Source organism: Oryx dammah, unplaced genomic scaffold (genome assembly GCF_014754425.2).
Source record: "Oryx dammah isolate SB20612 unplaced genomic scaffold, SCBI_Odam_1.1 HiC_scaffold_28, whole genome shotgun sequence".
NCBI lineage: Eukaryota > Metazoa > Chordata > Mammalia > Artiodactyla > Bovidae > Oryx > Oryx dammah.
The window spans coordinates 113,274,168-113,299,353 of record NW_024070212.1 but is presented as its reverse complement, the minus strand read 5'-3'; the positions used below and the strand labels follow the sequence as shown (position 1 = coordinate 113,299,353).

General features: G+C 48.8%; 1 protein-coding gene across 4 annotated transcripts in view; it reads right to left on the bottom strand.

Annotated features, from left to right (window-relative positions):
• The window catches only part of AGAP1 (ArfGAP with GTPase domain, ankyrin repeat and PH domain 1), a 576,216-nt gene that overhangs the window by 119,401 nt on the left and 431,629 nt on the right, over positions 1 to 25,186 (bottom strand). For all 4 annotated transcript variants that reach the window (XM_040231824.1, XM_040231822.1, XM_040231820.1 and 1 more), the window contains one exon: positions 7,673 to 7,834. In XM_040231824.1, coding sequence (XP_040087758.1) covers positions 7,673 to 7,834 — 162 coding nt within the window. The remainder of the gene's footprint in view (positions 1 to 7,672; positions 7,835 to 25,186) is intronic.

The window sequence follows — 25,186 nt, the reverse complement described above, 5'->3', positions numbered from 1 at the left end:
GGAAGTCACTCAGTTGTGTCTGACTCTTCGCGACCCCATGGACTGCAGCCTACCAGGCTTCTCCGTCCATGGGATTTTCCAGGCAAGAGAACTGGAGTAGGGTGCCATCACCTGCTCTGAATTTCTTCAGTAGCCACTTCCAAATAACACAAAATCCCATAAGAAAGGCCCCATAGTGGCAGGTTCCTGGTCATCATTATGTTTCCTGGCAGTCACGTGTCCTCCATTGCATGTAACATGGAGCAACCAGCGTGTTAACTGTGCCCAGAGGAAAGGTGAGAGCATCATGGTGAAAAGACACTTAAATAACAAAAGAAACAAACTGCCCGACACTCAGCATCACCCAATGGACACAGGCGAACCTGAGCCCCCATGTAGCTGCAGCTGCTGCTTTTCTGTAAAAATGAGTATGTAGGGAAAAAAAGTTGTATGATGATCTTGCAGAATTTTTCATTTCTTCTCCATGTGTCTTCCAATATATCAAGTAATTAAAAAAAACTTTCTTCCTAAGTTGAAAGGACACTGATCAATTACAGTAACATCTGTTTTCTTGGGGGCAGGAAGAGAAGGGGACGACAGAGGATGAGATGGTTGGATGGCATCACCGACTTGATGGACATGAATTTGAGTAAACTCCGGGAGTTGTTGATGGACAAGAAGGCCTGGTGTGCTGCAGTCCATGGGGTCACAAAGAGTTGGACATGACTGAGTGACTGAACTTAACTGACTAAAGTGAAAATGAAACTGTTCTGTGACTAATTCAATCACTACCGCTGGGGTTTTAGGCTGCTGTAAATAATGACATTTAATCAAAGAGTGATGCCTTTTGTGGCATTTTATTAACTAAGATAACCATTGTGTATTAAATCTGCAGAATCTAACATGAAGTTCTACGTGTTAGCTCTCCTTGACTTTTACAACTCATTGCTGGTTTATCTTTCTTCTGGACCATCCATGCCCTTCTTACATATTCTGCCTGAAATCATAGGTATAGTCCCTGGGGCGTATTTTTTAAAAATATATATATTTACTTATTTTCTTTTGTTGTGATGCACGTCGAGCACACGAGCTCAGTGGCTGCAGTGAGTGGGCTTAGTACCACCTTGGCATGTGGGACTCTGGTTCCTGGTTTCCTGACCAGGGAGTGAACTGGCATCCCCTGCACTGGAAGGCGAACTCTCAACCACTGGACCACAACGGAAGTCCCCTTGGTGTGTGTCTTATTCCCATATTAAGGCACTGAGTGCCTTGGGGTGAGAGAGGAATTGATTTTTATTTGTCTTGTTTCCCACTGAGCTAAACACACAGAGCTTCCTCTGTGCTTGTTGTATGATATTTGATGAAAGAATAAAATGATTCACAACTTCAGGTTGTCCTTGAAAAGAATGGAGGAAGACTGAGTCTCATCTGACCTCTGTAAACTGGAGTTAATGAAATTTGTAACCGTGCTGGAGGCTTCACTTGAGATGGCTTAGTGGGTACAGCTGCAATGGGCAACTCATTGTAATGTTTCCCCTACCGAGTAATATTTCAGTATTCATCCACGATCAACCATACAATGGGTCAAAAAGACTCAGAATGAACAACCAAGGGATGGAGATGAGAAGGATAAAATAAATTCCCTTCTGAGACCTTTAGAACAAAGCACCAAGAACTCAAGGGGACAAAAAAATAATAATAATAAATTAAAAAAATCAAACAAAAAGAAAACAATAACAAAATGCCAAGAAACAAACAAAAACCCCAACAACAACAAGATTTCCGAGTCCTCTCTTGTATAATAAGGTTGGGTAAATCCAGACTGGTCCTGCATTTTTAAAGAAACATCTTTGCTCTACCACCTCTGAATCTGATGATCCATATAAAAGTCAGGGTCTTTACATGGAATCTGAGAAATATCAAGGAAGCCACTCTGCCTGCCCCACTCCTAGATTTAAAAGCCGCTCCACACACCTCAAAGACTTGCTTTTTGCCTGGTGGAAAGAGCTTGAGGCAGAGAATCAAGAGACAGTTCTGTCACCTACCAGCAACCTGACCCTGGACAAGAAAGCCACTTAACCTCTCTCTACTTCTGCCTTTTCACTGGGGAACCAGGGAAATTAACACCCGATGCAAACTTGCATGGATGTTACCAAACGAACGAGCACGAACCGATTCGGGGCCACGGAACCGGGACTGCAGAGACAACCAGCACAGTTTCAGCCATGACAATCTCTCTCCTGGACCCTGGATGAGAAGAATACCCAGAACGGATGGCAATTCCAAGGCAACGGCAAAAGATGGCAAGTCATTAATGATCTGCAAAATCCCCACTGCCCACGGGATTTCCAGGCACACGCCCTTCAACTTGACTCTGGCCATGAGCCCAGGGCCCCTGGGGCTCACATCCTTCCAGAACCTAGGTTCTGCTATGGGGGCCCAACCAGTGCTGGACTTGCCATAGGGGGACCTGGAACCTTGCCTCTCAGGGCAGCCCCGGCTCTGACAAAGTTTTCCTTTTAATATCTTAACCCAAATCCACTTCCTTGAAGGTTCCACCCACTAGTCCCAGTGAACTCCATCAGGGCCACCCAGGACGCGCTGGGATTGTCTTTCCGTGGCTTGAACACAGGACGCTCTCATGCCCCTCGTGCTGGCTCACCACCCTCTTTCCCCACATCTGAGTTTACGTTTCTTTTTTTAAAAAAAAACTTTTAATTTTATATCGGGGTACAGCCAATTCACAGCGTTGTGATAGTTTCAGGTGGACAGCAGAGCAGCTCAGCCATACATCACACATACACACGTATCCATTCTCGCCAAGCGCCTGTCCCATCCAGGATGCCACAGAACATGAAGCAGCTAGGTCCCCAGTAGTTATCTGTCTTAAATGAAGCAGTATGTACAAGTCCATCCCAAACTCCCTAACTATGAATTCACTTTGGTTGGTCTGTAATCACTGTAGAGTTTAGCCCCCAGATCTGAACCTACCCATTATGTTAAATATAACTAATAATTCTGAGCAAGTCAAATTCAATTTAAAATCGAGACTATCACTGATATTTCAATCCCGTTGTTCCCGATGGTCTATGAAATAAGAATACAAGTAGTATTCATGATGTAGAAGATCTTCTTTTTTAAAGCTAGATGCCGCCTTCACATTTTTCATGGGAAGCCTGCAGGCTGCTGGTTTCTGAGAAGCTTACCCTCAAAGTTATACTCAGCAGTGAAGTGCCCCATTGCTGACATTCTTCACGAATGGTCTAGTTTTCCCAGGTAAAGGCATCACAAAGGTGTTTTTATCATTACAAATGGGGCCACGGGACTGGAAAACGCTCACGTATTTTTAGAGAGTGCGTGTAAGGAAAGAACAGACCCTCACCTGCAGAAGCCTCCAGGTAGGCAGGGGGGGCCTGATGCCCGGTCATGCAGAGGGCATGGGGGACTCGCACCAGGTCCTCCCAAGGTCAGCACCACGGCAGTCAGCCCTCACCCGCCCAAAGACACAGCTCAGCTCTCAGTGCTGGGGACACCTAGACACACACCCGCCTTTCCAGGGCACTGCTGCCTTAGACATGCAATGCCACCCACGCTAGCTCATACCTCACAGTTCTTCCACACTCAGCCCCCTCCCAATCCTGGAAGGGGCTGGACTACTCTATGATATTGACTCTCCCTATGGGCTTCCCAGGTGGTGCAGTGGAAAAGAATCCACCTGTGGAGGCCAGAGATGCAAGTTCAATCCCTGCGTCAGCCAGGAGGAGGGCATGGCAACCCCCTCCAGTACCCTTGACAGAAGAATTCCATGGAGCCTGGCAGGCTGCAGTCCGGGCTGTCACAGAGTCGGACACCCCTGAGCAAGTGAGCATGTATGAGGGCTGGGTTATACTTGAACCCAGCGGCCACGCTGGGACTCAAAATACTCAGGAAGGAGCTCTTTGGCCACAGTCGCTACTCCCGTAATTTACGAGACTCAATCCATTCATTTTAAATTGTAAATACAGGAAGATGACCACCGTTCTAGTTAATTTAGGTTACACCGTTTTCAACTATCCTGTGTAGACCTGTTCTTCTGCAGGAAAGAACCTCTGTAATCGAGTCTGATGAGGGCCAGGGCAGTGAGGAAGTCAGGGAAGGAAGATCATTATGGCACCAAGGGCCCCTACGTGGACAGAGAGTTTCTGGAATTTCAGGCAACGTAAATATTTGATGAAGGCACACTTTTAGTCTTTACTTTCTGAACAAAGACACTGCAAAGGTAAGCAATGCCCAGCGACAGAAACTTGGTGCTCAGCTGAGAGCCTCGGCAGAGAGTGGGGCTCCCTTACGGGCTTGGCAGGGGACGGTTCAGACGAGTACACGTGGAGCTCCGACCCTTCCCTCGGCAGCGCTCAGGCTAGGCCCTTGGAGGGCCACAGGGGACAGAGACTTCTGGTCTACTGCACTGATGTTAGACCAGGGGCCAGATGTGCCCAGGGGTGTGTAAGAGGCACTAGGAAAGGCACGAGCACTCTTGGCTTCCGCCAGCTCGTCCCTGCCTGCCCTCCACCGCCCTTGGAGGCAGGCCTGGGGGGCAGCCTGCCTGGGTAGCTCGATGTCTTTGGTGTCTCATCGGGTTTGGTCAAGGAGGTGGTGGCAGGGGACCAGAGGCAATGGGGACAGGGAGGCCAGGGCCTTCTCCAGGGCCCCTCACCCTCTGGGTCACCAGGTGGCAAGTGTCCTTCTGCTGAAGGACACATCCCTGGATGGAGGTTTTCCCCAGATGCCTCCCTCTGGGTCTTATAACCAGCTCCTCCTTTCCCTGTTACCCACTGGGGGCCCACACCACCCCTATAGCTCTTCCCACACCCTGCCCACACATCTACAGACAGTCCCTGTGGAAATTCCCATCAATGACCCAGCTGAGGGTGCCATGTTTTCCCCGGAACCTGGAGTGAAATAGCTGACTCAGTGGAATTGAAATTTTCTTATTCTCTATAGAGATTTGAGTCTAGTCATCTGATCCAATGGGGCACCTCAAAAACCACATGATCCATCCACTTTATGGACACCGTCTAGAGAACTTTTTACTCTCTGCAGTTGTAACTGTTCAGCATGAGGTCAAGCCAAAAAGAATATACTGGCAATAACAAGTCACAATGCTTTGCAGGAAAGAGAAATATAAATATTTTTAGTAATTGAAATTAAACAATCCTCTAAAAATATACAACTAGCTTTCATTTTAAGAAGGCTTAGCTTTGATGGTTCACACAATACACTTTGATTAATAGTTAAGAAAATTTTAAAAATTAGGCATCATTGTGGTTCTAAAATTATTTCAATTGAATGATGCATTCTGACTTCAAAGATGTTAAAATGTGAAAAAAAAAAAAAAAAAGAATAATATGCCTTGGATATAGCCTGTCTCCCCAAAATGACTCATTTATAGTTGGGAAGGTAACTTTTCCTAGGGAAAAATGATCCATGTTCTTTTTACAGAGAACTTGTCTTATTTTCTAGTGGAAAGATGTCACAGATATGGCATCATAGGGATGGTCCTCTTAACTACAAAGCGAGGCACAGTGTCCTTTCTAGTCATTAGCACTGAACTTCTGAACACACATCAACCGACACCCATCAAACATGCCTGAGATGCTGTTGTGATTTCTAATTTGGGTGCTTCTGAACCTGTCTTTCTGTTTGTGTCACCACCTCGGCAGGAAGGCTCTTAATGAAAGGGTCCGTGGTTGGCTAGGGGCTGAGGATCTGACTCAGCCTCGTCACAGGCTATTGCTCAGAGCCCATAGTACCACCCCAGTAACGCAGGAAATGGAAGATGGAAGCATTTCAGGCATCCGACAAGCCCCCTGTCACTTCTCGAACTTTCTGCGAACCCACTGGATGACAAAGATGCTGATTTGAACCGGCAGCCCAATTAAACGCGCAACCACTACTAATTTACTTTCAGGCTGTATCTTTTTCACAGTGTTCACTATGCCAGGAGGTGGGTGGAATGATTAGAAGGGATGAAATGTGTGTAATGAAGTGATAGGTGGACTTGATAATCAGCTTCTAAGTGGTACCTTTTTAAAAAAAGTCATTAGTTGGAAACCCACGAGACAAACACAGTAAGATGGTTATCTGTGAAATGGGCCTGAGACCTTCCCCTGAGGCAAGTCTAACTCTTCCCCTGGGCCCGTGGGGCACCTGCTCCCCACCTGGCTGGTGGCCACGAATCTTCTTGACTTTACCCCAGTCCTCTGGTAGGGGGTGGGGTGTGTGGCCACCCATTTGTGGCTGGGGGCTTTCTGCTGAAGTTTTTGGAAGGCGCTGCATCAATGCTCAGCATCTGTGGCTGATTTATTTTCCAGTGGGAAGGCCAGCGGTGTCTGAGTGGGTGCTTTGATCCACAATCATTATTTTTCACCACTGCTGATATAACAGAATCATTCTCATTTATCATAACAGGAGAAAATCGGTTTTTATGGGCTAAACTTGTTAGCAGGAAGCTATGGGAGACAAAATGGTAAGATAGGCACTGAAAAAGGGCTTCTAGACTCTTTCCTGGCACCGTGAGAGCCCCAGCAAGCTTCCTGACACTCTGAACCTCGGTCTCCTCATTATAAATGAAAATGCCATGAACTCACAGAATTATGGTAAATGACACAGTGCTTGTACTGTAAACTCTGCTCCTGCCTTGCTAACAAATGCATCATGGGCTTATCTCATTTAAGCTTATCTTCAGATATTAGGAAGGAACAGGCACTTTCACACTCAGACTTGCAGTTTGAACAGTCAAAAGAGTATTTCCAAAAAAGTGCAGCAGAGATAGAGAAAGAAAAGGACGTAAGTTACAAAGGTTGTTTCCGGCACACATGGAATCCTTGTTGAAACCAGATTCATTTACTCTCACTGGTCTCACCAATCATTATTCATGTTACACAACAATGTTCTCACATTTGAACTTTCCTTGGACGGATCTCTTTAACTTATTACAGTGTATTCATCTCACCTCCCACCATGCCTGTGTGTGTATGTCCACCTCCACTCACACACCAAGGAATTAAAAAAACGTAACTCCATCAGAAGGAGCCACTTCTGAAAGATCACGTGGGCCCAGCCCTGAGCAAAAAACCTGACTTCAACAAGTCAGAGGAGAATCAAGACAGACGGTGCCAAGGAAATACTAATGCAGCTCACAAAACAACAAGAGTGATGGGCATTAATAGAGGGGGCGGTTATCATCAGAAGAAGCTGAAAGCCAGGATCGGAGTGGCTGTCGTAACTCGAGTTGAGTCTAGCTGGGATCAGGGGAGACTCCTACATCAGGAGGCTGGTCTTTTGTGGAGGAAAACAACGGAGCACAGCTCTACTGGAGCGGACACCTGAACCCAGCTTGCCGAGGTCAGGCAAGACCAAACCACCTGCCCGGGTGAATGGGGGGCTGGGCCACCAGTGTCACCGTGGACCCAGCGGCAGCTGTCAGGAGGTAAGACAGCCGATGTGGCTGGGCAGTCTGGAGGATCAGCGGGTAGAGAGAGGGCCCCCAGCACCGCCTTGTGAACAGAAAGCACACGCAGTGACCTGCATCCCCGAGCGTTTGTGGTTCGGAGGGTAAACGATGCGACAAATGAGAGGAGTGAGAATTGCTTTTCAGGAGCGTGACCTCTGCCCCCGACAGCCTTCGGAAGTTGGGGTGGGGTGGGGGCCTTACCGTCAGCGGTGCCGGAGAGGCCGTCGGCCTTGAAGTTGCTCGTGCTCTTCTTCCTCCGATGCCTCTTTCTGTTGGCGTGAGGGGAGGGGGGCGGGTCGAGCTTGGGGCTGGCGGTGCTGGAAATGCTGGGGCTCGAGCACAGGGGGTCACCCAGCCCCGTGTCTGCCGCCGGACCGGAAAAGGAAAAGAGCGCAGAGGTCAGCACGGAGAAACCAGACTCTGCCAAGGACCACAGCAACGTTCCTCCAGTTACCAAGCCCCGAAACAGTCTCCGAACCAGGGGCTCAGAGGTCAGGGCGCCCTGTGCCTGAACACACCATCTGCCATTCCAAAGCAGGAGCCCCTTTCGGCATCTTCTTTTTGCTCAGGAGAATTGAAAGTCCTCCTTTTTTTTTTTTTTTTTAAGACCAGTGCTTCTCCAACTTTATTACTTAAAAATTTTTTTTATTGGAGTAGAGTTGATTTGAAACATTGCTTTAGTTCCGGGTGTACAGGAAAGTGTGTCAGCGACACATATACATATGCCCACTCTTTTTGTAAGATTTTTTTCCCATATAGGTCATTACAGCCTGTTGAGTAGAGTTTCCTGTGCGACACAGTGGGTTCTTAGTTACTATTTTATATATAGTCACGTGTATATGTCAGCCCCAACCCGTTCTCCTTCCCCCTCGGTTGCCATAAGTTTGTTTTCTACATCTGAGATTCCATTTCTATCTTGCAGATAAGTTTGGTTGAACCCCCCCCCCCCTTTTTTTTTTTAAGATTCCACATATGAGTGATATCATATCACATTTGTCTTTATCTGATTTATAAAGTTCTCTATTTTGCATGTTTGGAGTTCTGGAAAAGGAAAGTGGCGGGGGGGGGCGGGGAGAGGTTTTTACTTGTTTATTTTTCTCTTCTCACAAATAATTTGATCTATTAGGAATGAAAGACATGCTCAGGAATACATAGCAGAGTGTCATCTTAAGTGGGGTTGAGCCGTGTGTGCTCACTCACAAGATACAGGTATGTCTGATTCTCTGTCTCCTTCCCTCAAGACTTTGTAGGACCAAACATCAGTTGATTACTTCTGAGCTGCTGCAGGCCACCTCCCTATCTCACCAATGTCCAGCAACAGTGCTTAGAAGTCCACGGTAGACCGGCAATTTTAGATTCACTGAACCTACTTAACAAAATGTTAAAACCAGTGTACTGGGAGTAAAACTCTCAACTAACGATGACTAACTTTACTTTATTGGAGAGAAGAACACAACTCCCTTAAAAGACCCGAAATGAACATGCAATTCAGCAGAATAAACAAGTTCACTGAGAAAGGGATGAAGGAACACCATCCAGATACCTCCAAGCTCCTAAGAATTCATCATTTCATGACACAGCATCTTTGTTAACTCAAAAGACAGAACCTTCTGTGCAATGAATAAATAAATATTCATGCATCCAACGAATGTTCTTTTGAGCACTTACTGTTCTTTTGAGTCACTTTTCTAGATGTCTGGGATGCACTGCTGAGAATAACAAAGGTCCCTGTCTGAGTGGCATTGAGACAGCCGCGGGGCCACAGCCCAGACTTTGTCGCAAGGTGGTGAAAGGGGAAAGGAGCCCATGGAGAGTGGACATTAGAGGTGGTGAGGGGGTGGGGGGGGTACAGAGAGGGTCTTGATGGGAAGGCAACCCGTGGCCAATGATTAAAGATGGTGAAGACGTGAGAACTCACGTGCATACGTCAGGGAGCAGGAAATCACCAGAACCAGGTGTGCATGCTGGTGGTGCCCCAGAACCACAGAGGGGAGAGTGGCCAGGGCCGGTGAGGACGGGAGGCTCAGGCAGGGTGTCATCAGAGAGGAAGGGGCTCAGACACTGCCTAGGACCCGGCGTTTCCTCTGGGGAGCCGCTGCAGGGTTTTGAACAGAAGGATGACCTGATTTTGAATACAAAGATACTTGAGGGTCTCCCTGGTGCCTCAGTGGTAAAGAATCCTCCTGCCAAGGCAGGAGAGATGGGCTCTATTCCTTATCTGGGGAGACCCCACCTGCCGCAGGACCACGAAGCCCGTGGGCTGTAACCGATGAGCCCGTGCTCCAGGGCCGGGAGCCACAGCCGCTGAAGCCCGCGTGCCGAGCGCTTGTGCTTCACAACAACAGAAGCCACTGCAGTGAGGAGCCTAAGCGTGGCGACCAGAGCCGAGTCCCCGCTTGCCACAACTAGAGAAAAGCCTCTGCAGCAACGAAGACCCAGCACAGCCAAAAATAAGCAACATTTTAATAAAGAGATACTGGAAATCTGAATTTAAAATACTTTTATTTTCTGAACCCCTGGAACATTTTAGCATGTATTAAGAAATATTTAAAAAAAAAAAAAAAAGCTTAGTATCTTTTAAGCTCTACACCCAGCTACAGGAATGCCCTAGGAAGCAACTTCCTGACGTCCTAAGACCAGCAGCGCCTTTCCCATCCTTGCACCATCAGGAGGGTCAACCTTCTTCCCATCCCCTGCGGAGCCAAGGCCGCTGGGAGCCTGTCCTGGGAGGGGTGTAAGAGTCAACGCACAGCTCCTTCCTGCAGAAGAACCTGCCTCCAGGAGACTGGGACTCTAGGTTGACTCTTTATCCACATGGTCATTTCTTCTTCATTTTCTCTCCAACTTGCCGCCTGCTCTCCACCAAAGGCACACTCACCCTGGGTCTGGCTCCTCCCTATAGACCCCGCTCCCCTCCAGGTCCAGGGAGGATGGCTAACTGCAGGAGGACTCTTCTCTCACTAGCTTTTCACCTTTTCAGTGGTCCCAGTCTTCTAAATACAAATCTTAAAAAAATAGCACTTCTAATACACATATGTTTTGAAAATACTAGAACCCACTGTAAATAAAATACCCCACTGTACGTAAGACTGCACATAGACATCAAAGGGGAAAAAGGGTTAGTCTAGTTAGTGTTGTTGTTCAGTCGATAAGTCGTGTCCGACTCTTTGCGACCCCATGGCCTGAAGCCCACCAGGCTCCTGTGTCCGTGGGATTTCGCAGGCAAGAACACTGAGGTGGGTTGCCATTTCCTCCTCCAGGGGATCTTCCTGACCCAGGGATTTAGGCCTCATCTCTTGAATTGGCAGGTGGATTCTTTACCACTGAGCCACCCGGGAAGCCCCCAGTCTAGTTAATACTTGTGCACAATTGCAGACAGTTTGGAAGCTGCCTGATACTGCTGAGGCGTCCAGGGACCCCAGGGTCACTAGCTGATCCTAAAGCAATCATTTTACATGTTAGTCAGTGCTCAAGCCTTACGATGAATATATTTGTCATTTCAAATATTTTCTGCCCAAATTTCAAAATTCTTCATGCTCTGACCATATCCTCTCTGACTCTGAAGTGTTAAGAACCCACTGTTTGCCAGGCTGGGTGACAGGCCTTGGGGAGACTGGTCCCAGTGAGCATCCTCGCTCTCTAGTCATGGAGGCGGATGGGGGGTGCAGGCTAAGACCGCTGCCCTCTGCTGCAGCAGGACTGGTGTTTCATTACTTCCCTCTGTCCCTTGGCACCAAGTTCGAAAGCATCAATTCTTTGGCACACAGCCTTCTTTTTGGTCCAACTCTCACATCCATACATGTCTGGACTAGAGAGTGAAAACCCCTGTCCCCATGGAGTTGACTTCTAATGACTGAGAGGATGCCTGTCTGGCCTCTTGCTTGATACCTCCAGGAAAGACTATATCTCCTGGGAAATAGGAGTTTGAAGAGGGGGAATCAGATCTATGGCAGAAACACCAAGATTCCCTGGAGAAGGAAATGGCAACCCACTCCAGTACTCTTGCCTAGAAAATTCCATGGATGGAAGAGCCTGGTGGGCTACAGTCCCTAGGGTCGCAGAGTCAGACACGACTGAGCGTCTTCATTCACTTTGAATCCTATGTAAACAGAAGCCACCTACACGCAGAGAGAAGTAAGGTGGGGAGCCATCCACACGTCCACGGTCACCAAGGCAAGGTGGCTCTGCGGCCTCCCTTGAGGAACACGAACGTGGCTCCAAGAGGAGCCGCCAGGACCCAGAGCACGAGTGACAGAGACAAAGGAACCTCGGAGCCAGGGAAGGGGCCAGAAGCAGGTTTGGCGTGGGGACGGTGAAGGGCAGAACGGAAAAACACAGGTCCTGATCTGGGCCCTGCAGGAAGGGAGGGAGGCGGGAGGTGAGCTTTCCGAATAACTCAAGGCTGTCAGCTAGCAATAGAAACAATGACCACAATGACGAAACCAGAAAGCAGGACCAGCTGTTTGTGAGCCCCAGGAATCCCGTCTCAGACAAGGAGGGGCAAGGATAAAGGAAGTGATGTGTACTCGTTGCTGGGAAACCGAGAAGCATTTCCCATGTACCATCTGGCTTGCTGCTCACAGGACCAAGGCCCAGCCACGAGCGCCACTGCCAAAGTCTAGAGACTGCAGGCAACGCTGGAGCCTCGTCTCTTCTCCCTGCCCGGGTCAGTGCTCAATGCTGGCCCAAGCCCTGCACATGTGATCCCAAGTCTTTCGCTGGAGGAAGGACAGATAACCATGATGCGGCCGGGCGTCCACAAGGGGTGGGCTAAGCGGGAGTCGGGCACAGAAGTCCCTGGGAAAACCAGGTGCTCCAGGCTGGGGTCCGTGGGGGCAGGCACAGCTCCGTGGTGGACAGCTGGGCAAAGCCAGGCAGCTCCCCAGGAATGAAGGGTCCTGCCAGGAACTGTGTGTCAGGGCTAGGCGGGCTGACTGCAGCAGCAGGAACACCCACTACGCGAGGGGCCGGCGTCTGTGGCCCCGAGGATGGGGTTGGGGTGGCAAGCTGTGACAGAGGCCGAGCAGGGGCAGGCCGGGTTGTGGTCAGGGAGGCCTGGAGCAGAGAGGGTCCCCGGCAGCCCTGACCATTCTCCAGGCTGGGTGCCACGTCAAGGATGATCTGGTTTCTAGTGACCTGGGTTCCATGTCTGGGTGCTGCTATCTAAATGCCCGGCTCCTAGATCCTGAGAACTCCCTTTCAAGAGGAGGTGTTTAAACAGTCCCCTGGTTTAAAATATGACCCATCAAAACACACTGGGCTTCTGTGCTGTGCTCTTCCATCTCCAATGACTCCTCTTGTCTGACAAAGTATCCCTCAACCTGAAAAGCCTCTGATGGCCCAGCCCCAAACCCTGAAAATGCACCCGCAGAACACAGTCCGCTCCTCCTGGGAACAAATAACGCATCTTGTTTTGTGTCAATTAGTGGACACCGGACAGATGGCCCTGTCGATGGCCTTAAACGTGAGAGGGGGCGAGGCAGAGGGCAGAAGAGGGGAGATGGGAAGAGAAGAAAGCCACAGCAAATTAGAAAGGGGAGCGCCTCATTACACCCCCTCTCACCCGGCTTTGATGGAGGGACCCGGAGTTCCTGAGACACGGCGCTGAGCCGGGATGGGCCGGTCCTCCGCCATCCCGTGCACTCAATGCTGGCCATTAGTTCTTCCTAATCGGGCATCAATGTTCAACCCACACCCCAAAAAATACATAATATGAGCAATAATGATAACAATCTGCAGACTCTCGAGCTTCGGTACATGAAGTATGAGTCAAAGAAGCAGTTTCACTTTTCACTCGGAGAGCTGACAAGCATGACTAGAGGGGGAATAAAATAACATTCCGTCCGCATAAATATCAAGCAGCCTGCTTGAGACTGATGGGCCAGGAATGTATTCTTAGCCATCATTCCGGCAGACAGGCCCAAGGACACTCATAACTTATTTTACAATCATTTAGTTTCAGCTCAAGTGGAAAACGTGACAACTTATCTCTGCTGACAAGATGCCATATCGAACCTTACAATTAACTCTCCTCCGATTATCTGCCCAGCCGATCATTAGCTGGGCCATTTTCGATGAACTGTTGCGGGGAGCGTGCCTCAGTGATGGCCATCGGTGCCAGGTGTGAGGATGGGTTTTTGACATCCCGGGCTGCTATTCAAATAGACCAGGCTCCGTGCCCCCGACTCCCAAGGCCCTGCTTCTCCCAAGGGGTCTCCCAGTGCGTGTGCCGGGCGGGGGGAGTCCTTCTGCATCGTGCTGCGTGGGAGCTGAGCGTCCCCATGACTGTTAGCACTGCAACAAAACCGGTATTACTACGGTCAGTGCTCCTCCAGTGGACGTGTGCTCCTCACCCCCCAGAGTCTATTTCAGGGAGCCAGGGGCTCAGGAGGGACGCCTCCCACCACTCCATACTGGGTCTGACCTGCAGAGGGGACACCAGGAATTCCCTGCAGGACTCCCCTGCCCCGCCCCATGCACGCTGTCTGGGGGTGCTGCTGATGGTCCTGAGGGCAGGCTGACTGTTAATTTCCTACGTGTTGAAGAAAGAGGGCTTCCTCGGTGGCTCAGCGACAAAGACTCCATCTGCTAATGCAGGAGACGCGGGTTCCATCCCTAGATGGGGGAAGATCCCCCGGAGAAGGAAATGGCTACCTGCTCCAGTATTTATTCTTGCCTGGAAAAATCCAGCGGATGGAGCAGCGTGGCGGGCTACAGGCCACAGGGTGGCGAAGAGTCGGACATGACCGGGTGATGGAACAACGGGGAATGCTTTAAAAGGCATGCTCACAAGCCTGGTGGCTCTGCCGTAAAGAATCTGCCTGCCAGTGCAAGGAGACACGGGTTCAATCCCTGGTCCGAAAAGACTCCACGCGTTGAGCTGAAGGGCAGTCACAACAGCAGGGCTCCAGAGCCCGGGAGCCACAACGGCTGAGCCCACTGGCTACAGCCACTGGAGCACGAGCTTCACGAGAGGAGCCGCTGCAGTGAGCCCAAGCAGCACAATTAGGGAGCAGCCCCTCGCTGCAACCAGAGGAAAGCCCATGCAGCAGTGACGGCCCAGCACAGCCAAAGGCCATAACCAAATAAAACTATAAAACAGAAGCCCGAACGTCTATTCGAAAATTAAAAAGGGAAAGGACCGTGAATGCATATTAGCTGCTCTTTCTCACTCTCAAATAGACCCTACCTTGCTCATTTTGACAGGATTAGGAACCACACAGAACTAAAAAAAAATCGTGTTTTGGTATTACGAGAATTCAAAAATAATCAAAGACACGGCTATTTGTCGGGGACGGGTGGTAGTGGTGGGGGAGATCACTGGAGAGCTGAAACCTTTCAAACACTCAAGATGAAGCCATCGCAGGAGCCGGTCCATTAAAACCCATTTCCTTCAAGACAAAAGCCGACGGTATAAAGCCAATTTGGACCTTCACGAAGGGCTCTGCTCTCCCTGGAGCTCAGAGAGACGTGTGGGCTGGTAAATAAAGAACCAGGCCACCTCTGCCATCCAAGGAAATCACAACATCCCGGGCCTCTGTTAAAAGGTTGAGTGTGAAGTGAAGTTCAAAACCTCGCCCTTCTCACAGTTCTTTTGACGGGAGCTTTCAACAGGAGGAGGTTTACTTGAATCCCCATCTCTGAAGATGTTTCAGAGCCCGGCACATTGTCCGGCTCCCTTTGCGGCTGGCGGCGCGCATGCAGAGGGTACACGGTGTCAGAAGAAGGGGCAGCGGGGACACGGTGGGGGGCCCGGGAAGATGACAGGTGCTGGGGAAAAGGGAGCGCCAACACAGCGTTCGATGGACTCACAGAAGTGGGAGGAAAGGAAGACAATAGGAGGGGCCGGGGAGAAGGGTGTCCTACCCGGGCTGACTTCCGTTCCGCCCCGAGGTCTCGGGCGAGGAAGCCAGACGGGTCGGGTGGGTCTTCATTTACTGGAAGCCCTTCCTTGCTGACATATGTTTCCAGAACAGCCTTCAAAATCCCCCAGAAATTCTGACTGCTAATTAGGGTACGGGGTTTCGTTTCGAGGCAATGAAAATGTTCTAGGCCTGTGCGATGGTTGCCCCTATCCGTGAATATACTAAAAGTACTGAACTGTCAGTGATAAACGGGTGAATTATATGTGCTCTGAGTGTTAATCTCAATAAAGCTATTTTCAAGCAAAAGGAAAAAAAAAAAAAGGCAGCGGCGGGTGGGGAGAGGGGATCATTGTATTAAATGGGCTTCGTGGTGGCTCAGTGGTAAAGAACCTGCCTGCCAGTATAGGCATGGGTACAATCCCTGGGTCGGGAAGATCCCCTGGCAAAGGAAATGGCAACCTGCTCCAGTATTCTTGCCTGGGAAATCCCACGGACAGAGGAGCCTGGTGGGCTACAGTCTGTGGGGTCACAAAAGGGTCGGATACGACCGAGTGACTGAACAACAACACTGTATTCAGTGCTCAAAGCCAAGGAAAGAGCAAGACAAAGGAAGGTGGTGGGGCAGGCTAGACAGTCTGCAGGCTCGGGGTCAGAGCAGGTGGTCCACGGGGCCCGGGGACATTCAGGAACCTAAGCCAAGCCTCAGGCCACACCATCGAGTGCAGGGACTTACGTGGCTGCCTGGGTCTCCAGCCACCCGCCAGGACCCGGTTCTACGTCTCAGACAGAGGGTGGACCCTGTGATGACCACCCCTCGGAGGGAGCCGCCCCACGTCCCCCTCGTCCTACGGAGGACAGCACACGCCTGTGGGGAGAGCCTGGCTCTTCTCAAGCTTCCTCACGTCCCGCCCCTCTCTGAGCCACACCCCTCTCCCCTCCGAGCTCCTGGGACACGCTGCTGTCCTGCACTCTTCACTGCCTTGTCACCTGTCCCTTCCTGCCCGCGACAGCAGGCTCTGTAAGCGTCTCCTGGCGTCCCTTTAGTTTCTCCTCCTGCCGGATGCTCAGCATGTCCTGATACCATCGCCCAATCTGGGGGAACGCAGGCCAGGATTTTATATCTAAGGGTCAAATATTAAATTGCTCTCTAGTTGATTTTTAGCTGAATCAAGCTGCACAAGTTTAAATTAATCCAGTGTGCTCCCCAAAAATGCAAAAAGGTCCTGTTAGGTGGAAATGAAATCATTTCAAGAGACTCCCGCCTCTTGGCAGCCTCATCTCTTTTTACATAATCAGCCACAACCCATTTCTCAAGTTGGGCGCTGATGGTTGCTAAATGACAAAGAGATTCTCTTACACGTGGGAGGCTCCACAGGCCTAGCAGGCTGGGGAAAGGCTGAGACGTCTAAAAGAAAACTCAGCTAAATAGAGAAGTTAATTAGATGCACGATCCTTCTTTGATAACAAAAATTTCCCATCTTTAGAAACTTAGCTGTTTCTATGAAAACTCATTTGGAATCTAATTCCCAGCTCCTGCACAAGAAACCTGACAGAGGCGGGAAGGCAGGCTAAAGTTCCACCCATCCCTGGAGGGCTCTGTCCAGGGTCCTGAATGTGTTCAGTTCCTTCATTCTGACATAGAAATACACGAAGACAAGGCTGCTTCTTCACGGCACATCCCTGCTCTTCATCTACTGACATCATGTGGTTTGAAAAAGTAGAGCAATGGTGCTCTCAGCTTTAAGAAAACCTAATACGCAGAAGCCCAGACTAAAACAGGAGGTAATTTGGTTGTGATAGATCCTTCCATTGCTGTAGGGTAACACTGTCAAAAAGGTAAATAAAGAGTAGAGTGTGCTTAAGCATGCTTAACTATTTCCCTACTGCTTAGATGGACTGTGAATTTTTTTTACCATAAATCAATACTTTTCATATATTTTTTAACATTCATAATTATTGCATGAGGGCAGTTTACAAGGGAAGGGCCCAAGAAAATGAGTTCTGCACTTCCCACCGACTACGGCAGGGTGTGAGGGGTACCACTTGCTGGCTGACTCCCATTTCAGCTCTTATTCTGCATGCCTCCTGATGAAGAAGTTCATGGTACTTAGAACGGCTGACATCAAGTGGCTGAAAAGGAAGGGAGATGGGGCAGGGAGAGAACCACAGCATGAGTTCCACGAGAAGAAACTAGCCAGGCTGTGGGGTCAGAAAAGCAGCTCCAACTCCCACCTGGCTGTATGACTGGGTACTTCGTCTCCTTTGGGTCTCAGTATCTCCACCACAATGGGTGAAACAGCACCCCTGGGTACCCGGCCCTGGCCGGCCACACCCCAACCTGCCCCTTCTCAGCCTCGGTTGACAGCAACTCCACCCTCCAGGTGTGCAGGTCTGCAGCACAGGCCAGCCTGACTCGACTCCCCCTCTCACACTGCTCGGCAGTGCAGGAAGAGGGCCCAGTACCACCCGGTGCCTGGACCCTGGCTCAGGGCAGTGCTGACCACCTGCCAGGTAAGTGGATGGACAGACAGACCCGCTCGCCCCAGTCAGGCTCTCGTCTAGAGGTGTGTCAGCCAAAGAAACACAGCTCCTGTCCTGGGGAGCTTGCATTCCAGTGAGGAGATGGTATCAATAAACACACCAGACAGACACACGCGCAGAACACGGAGGGTGAGGATGCTGAGCGGGCAGGCAATCCAGGCGGGCGTGGAGGGTCACTGGCCTGCGCTTAGCCCTAATCCTCAAAACCAGTTAAATGTGGCCACAAAGAGCAAGCAAGGTTTTTTTTTTTTTTCCTTAAAAAAAACACAAACCAAAACAGTAACCATTCACAAATACCAAGAGTTGGCAGGGATGTGGAGAAAAGGGAACCTCGTTCATTGTTGGTGGGAATGTAAATCGGTGCAGCCACTATAGAGAACTGTATGGAGGTGTCTCAAAAAACTAAAACTAGAACTACCATATGAGCCAGCAATTCTATTCCCAGGTATTTATTTAAAAAGAAAAAAAAAAACCCCACTAATTTGAAAAGATACATGCTTCCCAATGTTCACAGCAGCATTATTTGCAGTTGTCAAGATATGGGAGCAACCCGAGTGTCCATCAACAGCTGAATGGGTGAAGAAGATGCAAGATATCCACTTATCTACCGAGCTAGCTAGCTAGACAGCTACAGACACATACAATAGAATGCCACTCAGCCAGATAGAAGAATGAAACGGTGCCACCTGCCACAACGCGGACGGACCTGGAGGGCACTCAGTGAAACAAGTCAGAGAAAAGCAAACACTGGTGTCACTTATATGTGGAATCTAAAAAACTAACTAGCGAATCTAATGAAGAAAAGAAACCAGCTCACGGATACAGAGAACAAACTAGTGATTACCAGTGGGGAGAGGGAGGAGGGGAGGCTGCAAGACAGGGCTGGGGAGTTAAGAGACACAAACCACTGTGCACAGAATAAACGACAAGGACCTTCTGTGCACCGCAGGGGACACAGCCAAGAGTTTATAAAAATATACATGGAATATAACCTTCAAAAATTGTGCCTCACTACATCATATACCTAAATCGAATGTAATACTGGACATCAACTATGCCTCGATTAAAGAAAAAAATCATCCCCCAATAAGTGGAAACCGAAGACTCTTAACACAGAACTGCAACCAAAAACATACATTAGAAGTGAAGAAGTGAAGTGAAGTTGCTCAGTCGTGTCCGGCTCCTTGCGACCCCATGGACTATAGCCTACAAGGCTCCTCTGTCCATGGAATTTTCTAGGCAAGAGTACTGGAGCAGGTTGCCATTTCCTTCCTCAGGTGATCTTCCCAACCCAGAGATCGAACCTGGGTCTCCCGCACTGCAGGCAGATGCTTTACCGTCTGAGCCACCAGGGAAGCTGATCCCCAAAGAAGATTATTTGGATGGCATCACCAAATCAATGGACATGAGTTTAATTAAACTCCGGGAGTTGGCAATGGACAGGGAGGCCTGGCGTGCTGCAATTCATGGAGTTGCGAAGAATCAGACATGACTGAACTGAACTGAAAGAAGATTATAAATTTAGGAAGCAAAGTTCTGATAACTATTAGAGAGGGGCTGGGAGCCCAGGGCCAGACAACCCCTTTCCATGACATCCTCCCTGCTCCTCTTCCCAGCTCCCACACAACACTGCACCCCTACCACCACCTTCGAAGTGCTGTGATCTGATTCTGGGGGATGTCTCCCTTCCGTGGTGGTGTCCCCCTGAGCTTTAACTTCTTTATGTGTGTCTAGCAGCCAGGAGGCACCAAACACCAAATATAGGTGCTCAGTAAAAAGTCTTCAAAAAAAAAAAAAAAAAAAAAAGAATGGCCAAGACACAAACTGTTGCACAAGAAAACCCTACATGTTTAAGGAAAGTCTCTGAGCGCTGGAAGAAACAAAAAATCCAGTATCTCTATCATTGTATATTTATGACCTAGAGGATTTAAATATTATTTAAATACTGGCTGAAAAATCTGTATTAAATATCCTTTCAGTTTTGAGCCCTTTGGAAAATAAATGATTACTCTATGAAGATGATAAATTGTACCTTCTTTTTAAAAAGATCTTTATTTCCCTTGGGCGTCATCACATATAACATTATGTTTGAACTCAACGGTGGCTTTTTTTTTGGATGAAATCAAATGATAATTTGCAAAGTCACAGAAATAATATCTTCTCAACATTTAAAATGATACTTGAAAAACTTCTTGTTCTATATCATCTCCCTACTGTCTCCAAAGCCGTGGGACAGGAGGCTTGATTGTGGTTCCCAAGCCTTTGTTGATGGTGGGTGGCAGGCCAGTAAGTGATGGTATCAGGTGCTTCAAACGTCTGGCCGCTTGAAAGGGAGGCCCCGAACGTCTCAGAAACTCCATTCCTTTCCGCACACCTGGGCCCTAACAATCGCCCCAGTCAAGGGATTGGAGGATAGTAAGCAGGACCCCCTCCTGCCTTGAGCCACTCGGCCCACAGGAGGAAGGGCACAGGGGGTGGTTTAAAGGGTGGGCTCCGTTGGTAATCCCTTCTCAGTGGTTTTGCACAGAAAGCCCTGGAGCTGGAGAAGGGCAACGGGCAATCACTGGGGACCACGGGTGACAAAGCCTCCCACGCAGATGAGTATGATCTGACTACATGTGCACAAGAGACCAGTCTGCAAGTAACTGCCCAGGACCTACTTTGTGAGAAGCACTGTTTCAGGCCCTGCGGAAACAGCGGAAAGATGCTACATGTTTGCACGCATGTGTGCCAAGTCGCTTCAGCCATGTCTGACTTTTTTGCGAATCTAAGGACAGCAGCCTGCCAGGCTCCTCTGTCCATGGGATTTTCCAGGCAAGAAGACCGGTGTGGGTTGCCATGCCCTCCTCCAGATCTTCCCCACCCAGGGATTGAACCCAAGTCTCTCAAATTGGCAGGTGGGCTCTTTACCACTAGCACCACCCAGGAAGCCCATGTATTAAAAAAAACAAACAAACAGATACAATTAGTGCAAAACCAAACAGACCAATTCAAATGTGATTTGATATTGGACTTGCAGAGGCAAGAGGTGCTCGGAATACATTTATTTAAAATTGCATCACGGGCTGCTGTGGGCACCTGTTTCATACCTGTACACCCTTTCAACAAATAAACATTTTTGATAAAAATATGGATCAACTCTATACTTAATTGTGAGGATTTGTCTTACGAATTTTTATTGTGAAAAGTGTGAGATGACTTCTGTAACTGCCACTGAAAAGAGAATACTTCTCTTTCCCGCTGTTTCAGAATTTTGCTAACCTGCTGCTAATGACTAATGACTGTGCTACATACATATTTTATGTAGATTCCAAGGCTGGGGTTAACCTCTAACTTCCTCTGCCTGAACATTAGATGCTATCAACTCACTCATGTCTCTAACCAGAGGCAGGTGAGGGCTGGCACTGCATTCATTTGAAGAAAGAACTTGAGACATTCTGGTTGTCTGCACTTTGAATTTGGGAATCAGTCTGGTGCTGTATTAATAAGAAGATGAGGCTAATAATACTGACCAGGTCACAAATATTAATACGTATTAGGTAGGATAACAGGGCTTCCCAGGTGGTGCTAGTCGTTAAGAAACTTCCTGCCAGTGCAGGAGATATAAGAGACGCAGGTTTGATCCCTGGGTCAGGAAGATCCCCTGGAGGAGGGCACGGCAACTCATTTCAGTATTCTTGCTTGGAGAATCCCATGGACAGAGGAGCCTGGTGGGCTACCATCCATAGGGTTGCAAAGAGTTGGGCATGACTGAAGTGACTTGGCACTTAGCACGCAGAATAACAGAAACTTCCCCAAACCAGACGGCAAATGAGTAGATCAGAGTGGGCTGTTTTGTCTCTACCCAAATCTGGTAGCTAAGATTTCTTCTTTGGAAGGAGCCTTGTAGCTTTCTACATTTGGCAAGCCCTACGTTCCGATGATGCAAAAACTGCCCAGCACACGCGGAGACTGGCAGGCTGGCACGGTAGAATGTGTCTGAAGCCGAAGATTCTGACCACTTAGGACACAAGCATACCACTGACTCTGGGTGGGAATAAAACGAGTAACTCCCACGGACTGTGCCCACGAGGAACAAAGACTGCACCAGAGGGCACAAACCAGTCCACCCTAGAGGAAATCAACCCTGAGTGTTCACTGGAAGGACTGATGCTGAAGCTGAAGCTCCAATACTTTGGCCACCTGATGCAAAGAGCTGACTCACTGGAAAAGACCCTGACGCTGGGAAAGATTGAAGGCAGAAGCAGGAGACGACAGAGGATGAGATGGTTGGATGGCATCACTGACTCAATGGACATGAGTTTGAGCAAGCTCTGGGAGTTGGTGATGGACAGGGAGGCTTGGCGTGCTGCAGTCCGTGGGGCCACAAAGAGTCGGACACGACTGAGCAACTGAACAACAACAAAAGGGTGTTCAGATGAGCCAGCTTGACTAGGGTGACGATCGCCCTGCTTTTTCTGGAACAACCCCAGGTTATGTCTGTTTTGCAGCATAATTAGTAACATATGGTCGCCACAACCTTAATCTCATTCTGCCATCATTTCTGAAAATGACAAAAAGAACAAAGCTAAAAGGAAATCTAATAATTACGACTATTAAGCTTCGGGCAAGTAAGAGGTTTCATGAAGGCTGAAAAGCCCGTCGGAAAACCTGCCCTAAATTTCTGTGTTCTATGCTACTGAATCTCATGACCATTTCATGTCAATCTCAAATCAAAAAGCACGTCTGGGACGTATAAAGTTTGTAATGTGACACATAATTTTAACTTGCCTGAAAATCTGTCAAAGACTATATTTAGGATAGCTGCCTCTCCCAGTAACCCCGTGGATGAAGACACCATGAATAATATCTCCATTCAAAACCGCAGACCAAAAACCATTTCATTTCTGAAGTGCTGTTTAAAGCATAGCCTTCTTCAGTAGTTTAATAACATCAGCCAAATGAGCGACTCTTATTTTGTCTTTTCCACAAAAATGAGAAATCGGAGTGTAACATCTAAAATTAATGGTGGTGTTTAAAAACTAATATTAAATTACTTCTGACAAAAAGGCTGTTAATAATTCAGCCTTCAGACCAGAAAATTCTTTTTTTTTTTTAAAAAAAGGACGGACTTCCTTCATATTACTCTAGTTTTATCATCTTACTTTCAGCACAGCCTTGGAATTTGGGCTTTGTCCGGGCAAAAGTAAAATAAAACGCAATAGAATACAATAAAGGAGAAAGTGTTTGGAGATCTTGACTTGGATTTGCGGGGAGTTCAAAGCATTTTCTTTATCACGGCTAAAATTTTGTCAATATGGTTCCATCAGATACTATGGCGGATCTTTGGGGAAATTGCTGTAAAATAAAATGAAAGATAAGATTGTGCTCCCAAACATAATAACTGACATTTTTCTCTTTTTTCCTTGAGCAGGAGCCCAGCCCCGTGTGGCTGACGGAGGGTCAGTGAAGGATGCGGTGGCCCCGGCCAGGAAGCAAAATCTGCCGCCCGCTACTCACTCGGGGATCGCTCCTTCCCATTCTCCCCACGCCGCCTCTGATCCCCGGGGGTTAGGTTAAAAGAAGCGAGTCCCCACAGCCTCCCCGAGCAGGATGCGACCTCCTCGACTCCGCCAGCCCCCAGGCCTCTTCTCCCCGCCCCTCCTCCCTGCAGAAAGTTCTGGCCATCCATGATGCTCTCTTAACTGTCCCTGCCCACACTCCCTGTGATGCCCAAGCAGTGGTCCTCAGCACTTTCTGGCAACAGAAAACGGTTTCGTGGAAGACAGTTTTTCCACAGGTGGGGGGTGGGGCGGGGGGGTGGTTTCTGGATGATCCAAGTGCATTACGACTATTGTGCCGTTTTTTCTCTTTTGTGGCAATCTCAGGATATGCTGCCTTGACTTGAAGGTTAGGGTTCGTGCCCTGATGTGAATCCGATGCCATTGCTGATCTGACAGAGGGCGGAGCTCTGGCAGTAATGCCAGCGATGGGGAGACACAGGTGAAGCTTCCCCCACTCGCCGGGTGCTCACCTCTTGCTGTGCAATGCGGCTCCTAACAGTCCCTGGACCACTGGGGACCCCTGTCCTACAGCACAGGGGCGGCTGGGCCCTCTCCTGCTCATCACTGGGGTTCTGTCACTTTTGAGGGACAGAGGAGACTCAGGGTCCCAAGATGGGAGCGCTTTTAGGGTTTCCCAAAAGGTTTCCCACTCCAGGTTCCTCTAGGTCCTTGGGGGCTAGAACCCAGGTTAGATGGCCACAGTCACCCTGCTTCCACAGGCTCAGACCCTCCATTTCCCGGCAGCCAAGGGCTCTTGGGAGCAGCTGCTATACTTAGTGCTCTCTCTGGTTCCCGGCTCTGGCTCAGAAAAGGAAGAAATCAGGGTATGTGTTTTCTTCCTTCTTCCATGAAATCCAAGTTCATTTTCTCATTCTAGATCTCAGGACACTTTTTCCCAGGTGAAGGTGTCTCTTCTGTCCTTTTCAGAGACTGACCTTTGGAACGACAGGTGACTGAGTTCTGAAAACATCCCGGGGGTAGGGGGGCAGCGAAGCATGCCTGGGCTTCCTTGTCTGCTCGGATGTTTATGTAGCTGGGGCAACTCAATGGATTTCTGCCCTTATTTCTTGAGGGTGAGTAGAAAATGGAAAAAAAAAAGAGAAGATACTGATATTTGTGAAGAGAGCTCGGGACTTACAAGCTTAGTATGCAAAATAGGCACAAGAATGGGATTCAGTAGGCACGCAAAGTGGCGAATCTACACCACTTCGGCTACTCGGGAATTTAACCAGATCTCTTCAGTTGTGAAGAAAGAGATGAAAACGATGATATGGAGACAAAGTGCAGAGAAGCAGGCTGAGCTGAGGGATAATTTGCAATTGCACAGTATTTTCTAGCTCTTGGGAAAAGCACAGCCTAACACCACTCTCTCATGAGGCACTACAGCCACTATTCTTACAAATTCAACATATTATTATTATTTTTTTGGCTGTGTTGCGAGGCTGGCAGGACCTTAGTTCTGGACAGGGGATCGAATCTGTGCCCCTTACAATGGAAGTGCAGAGTGCTAACCACTGGACTTCCAGGGAATTCCCACAAATACAACTTTAATACGTGAAAAAATGGTATCTCTAACTGTATCTGACTCCATGTCGGGAGAGTCTCTGGAGGGAGCCTGTTTGCTCAAACCGTGCTCGTGTGGGCAAGGAGAAGGGGTGGGCAAGACCAGGATCCAGAGCCTTGTTCTGGGTTCCGGCCGATGAGAACATGCTCTGACTACTGAACGTTGCAATTTGCTCAACGCCATGAGACTCTTAAGCTATGGT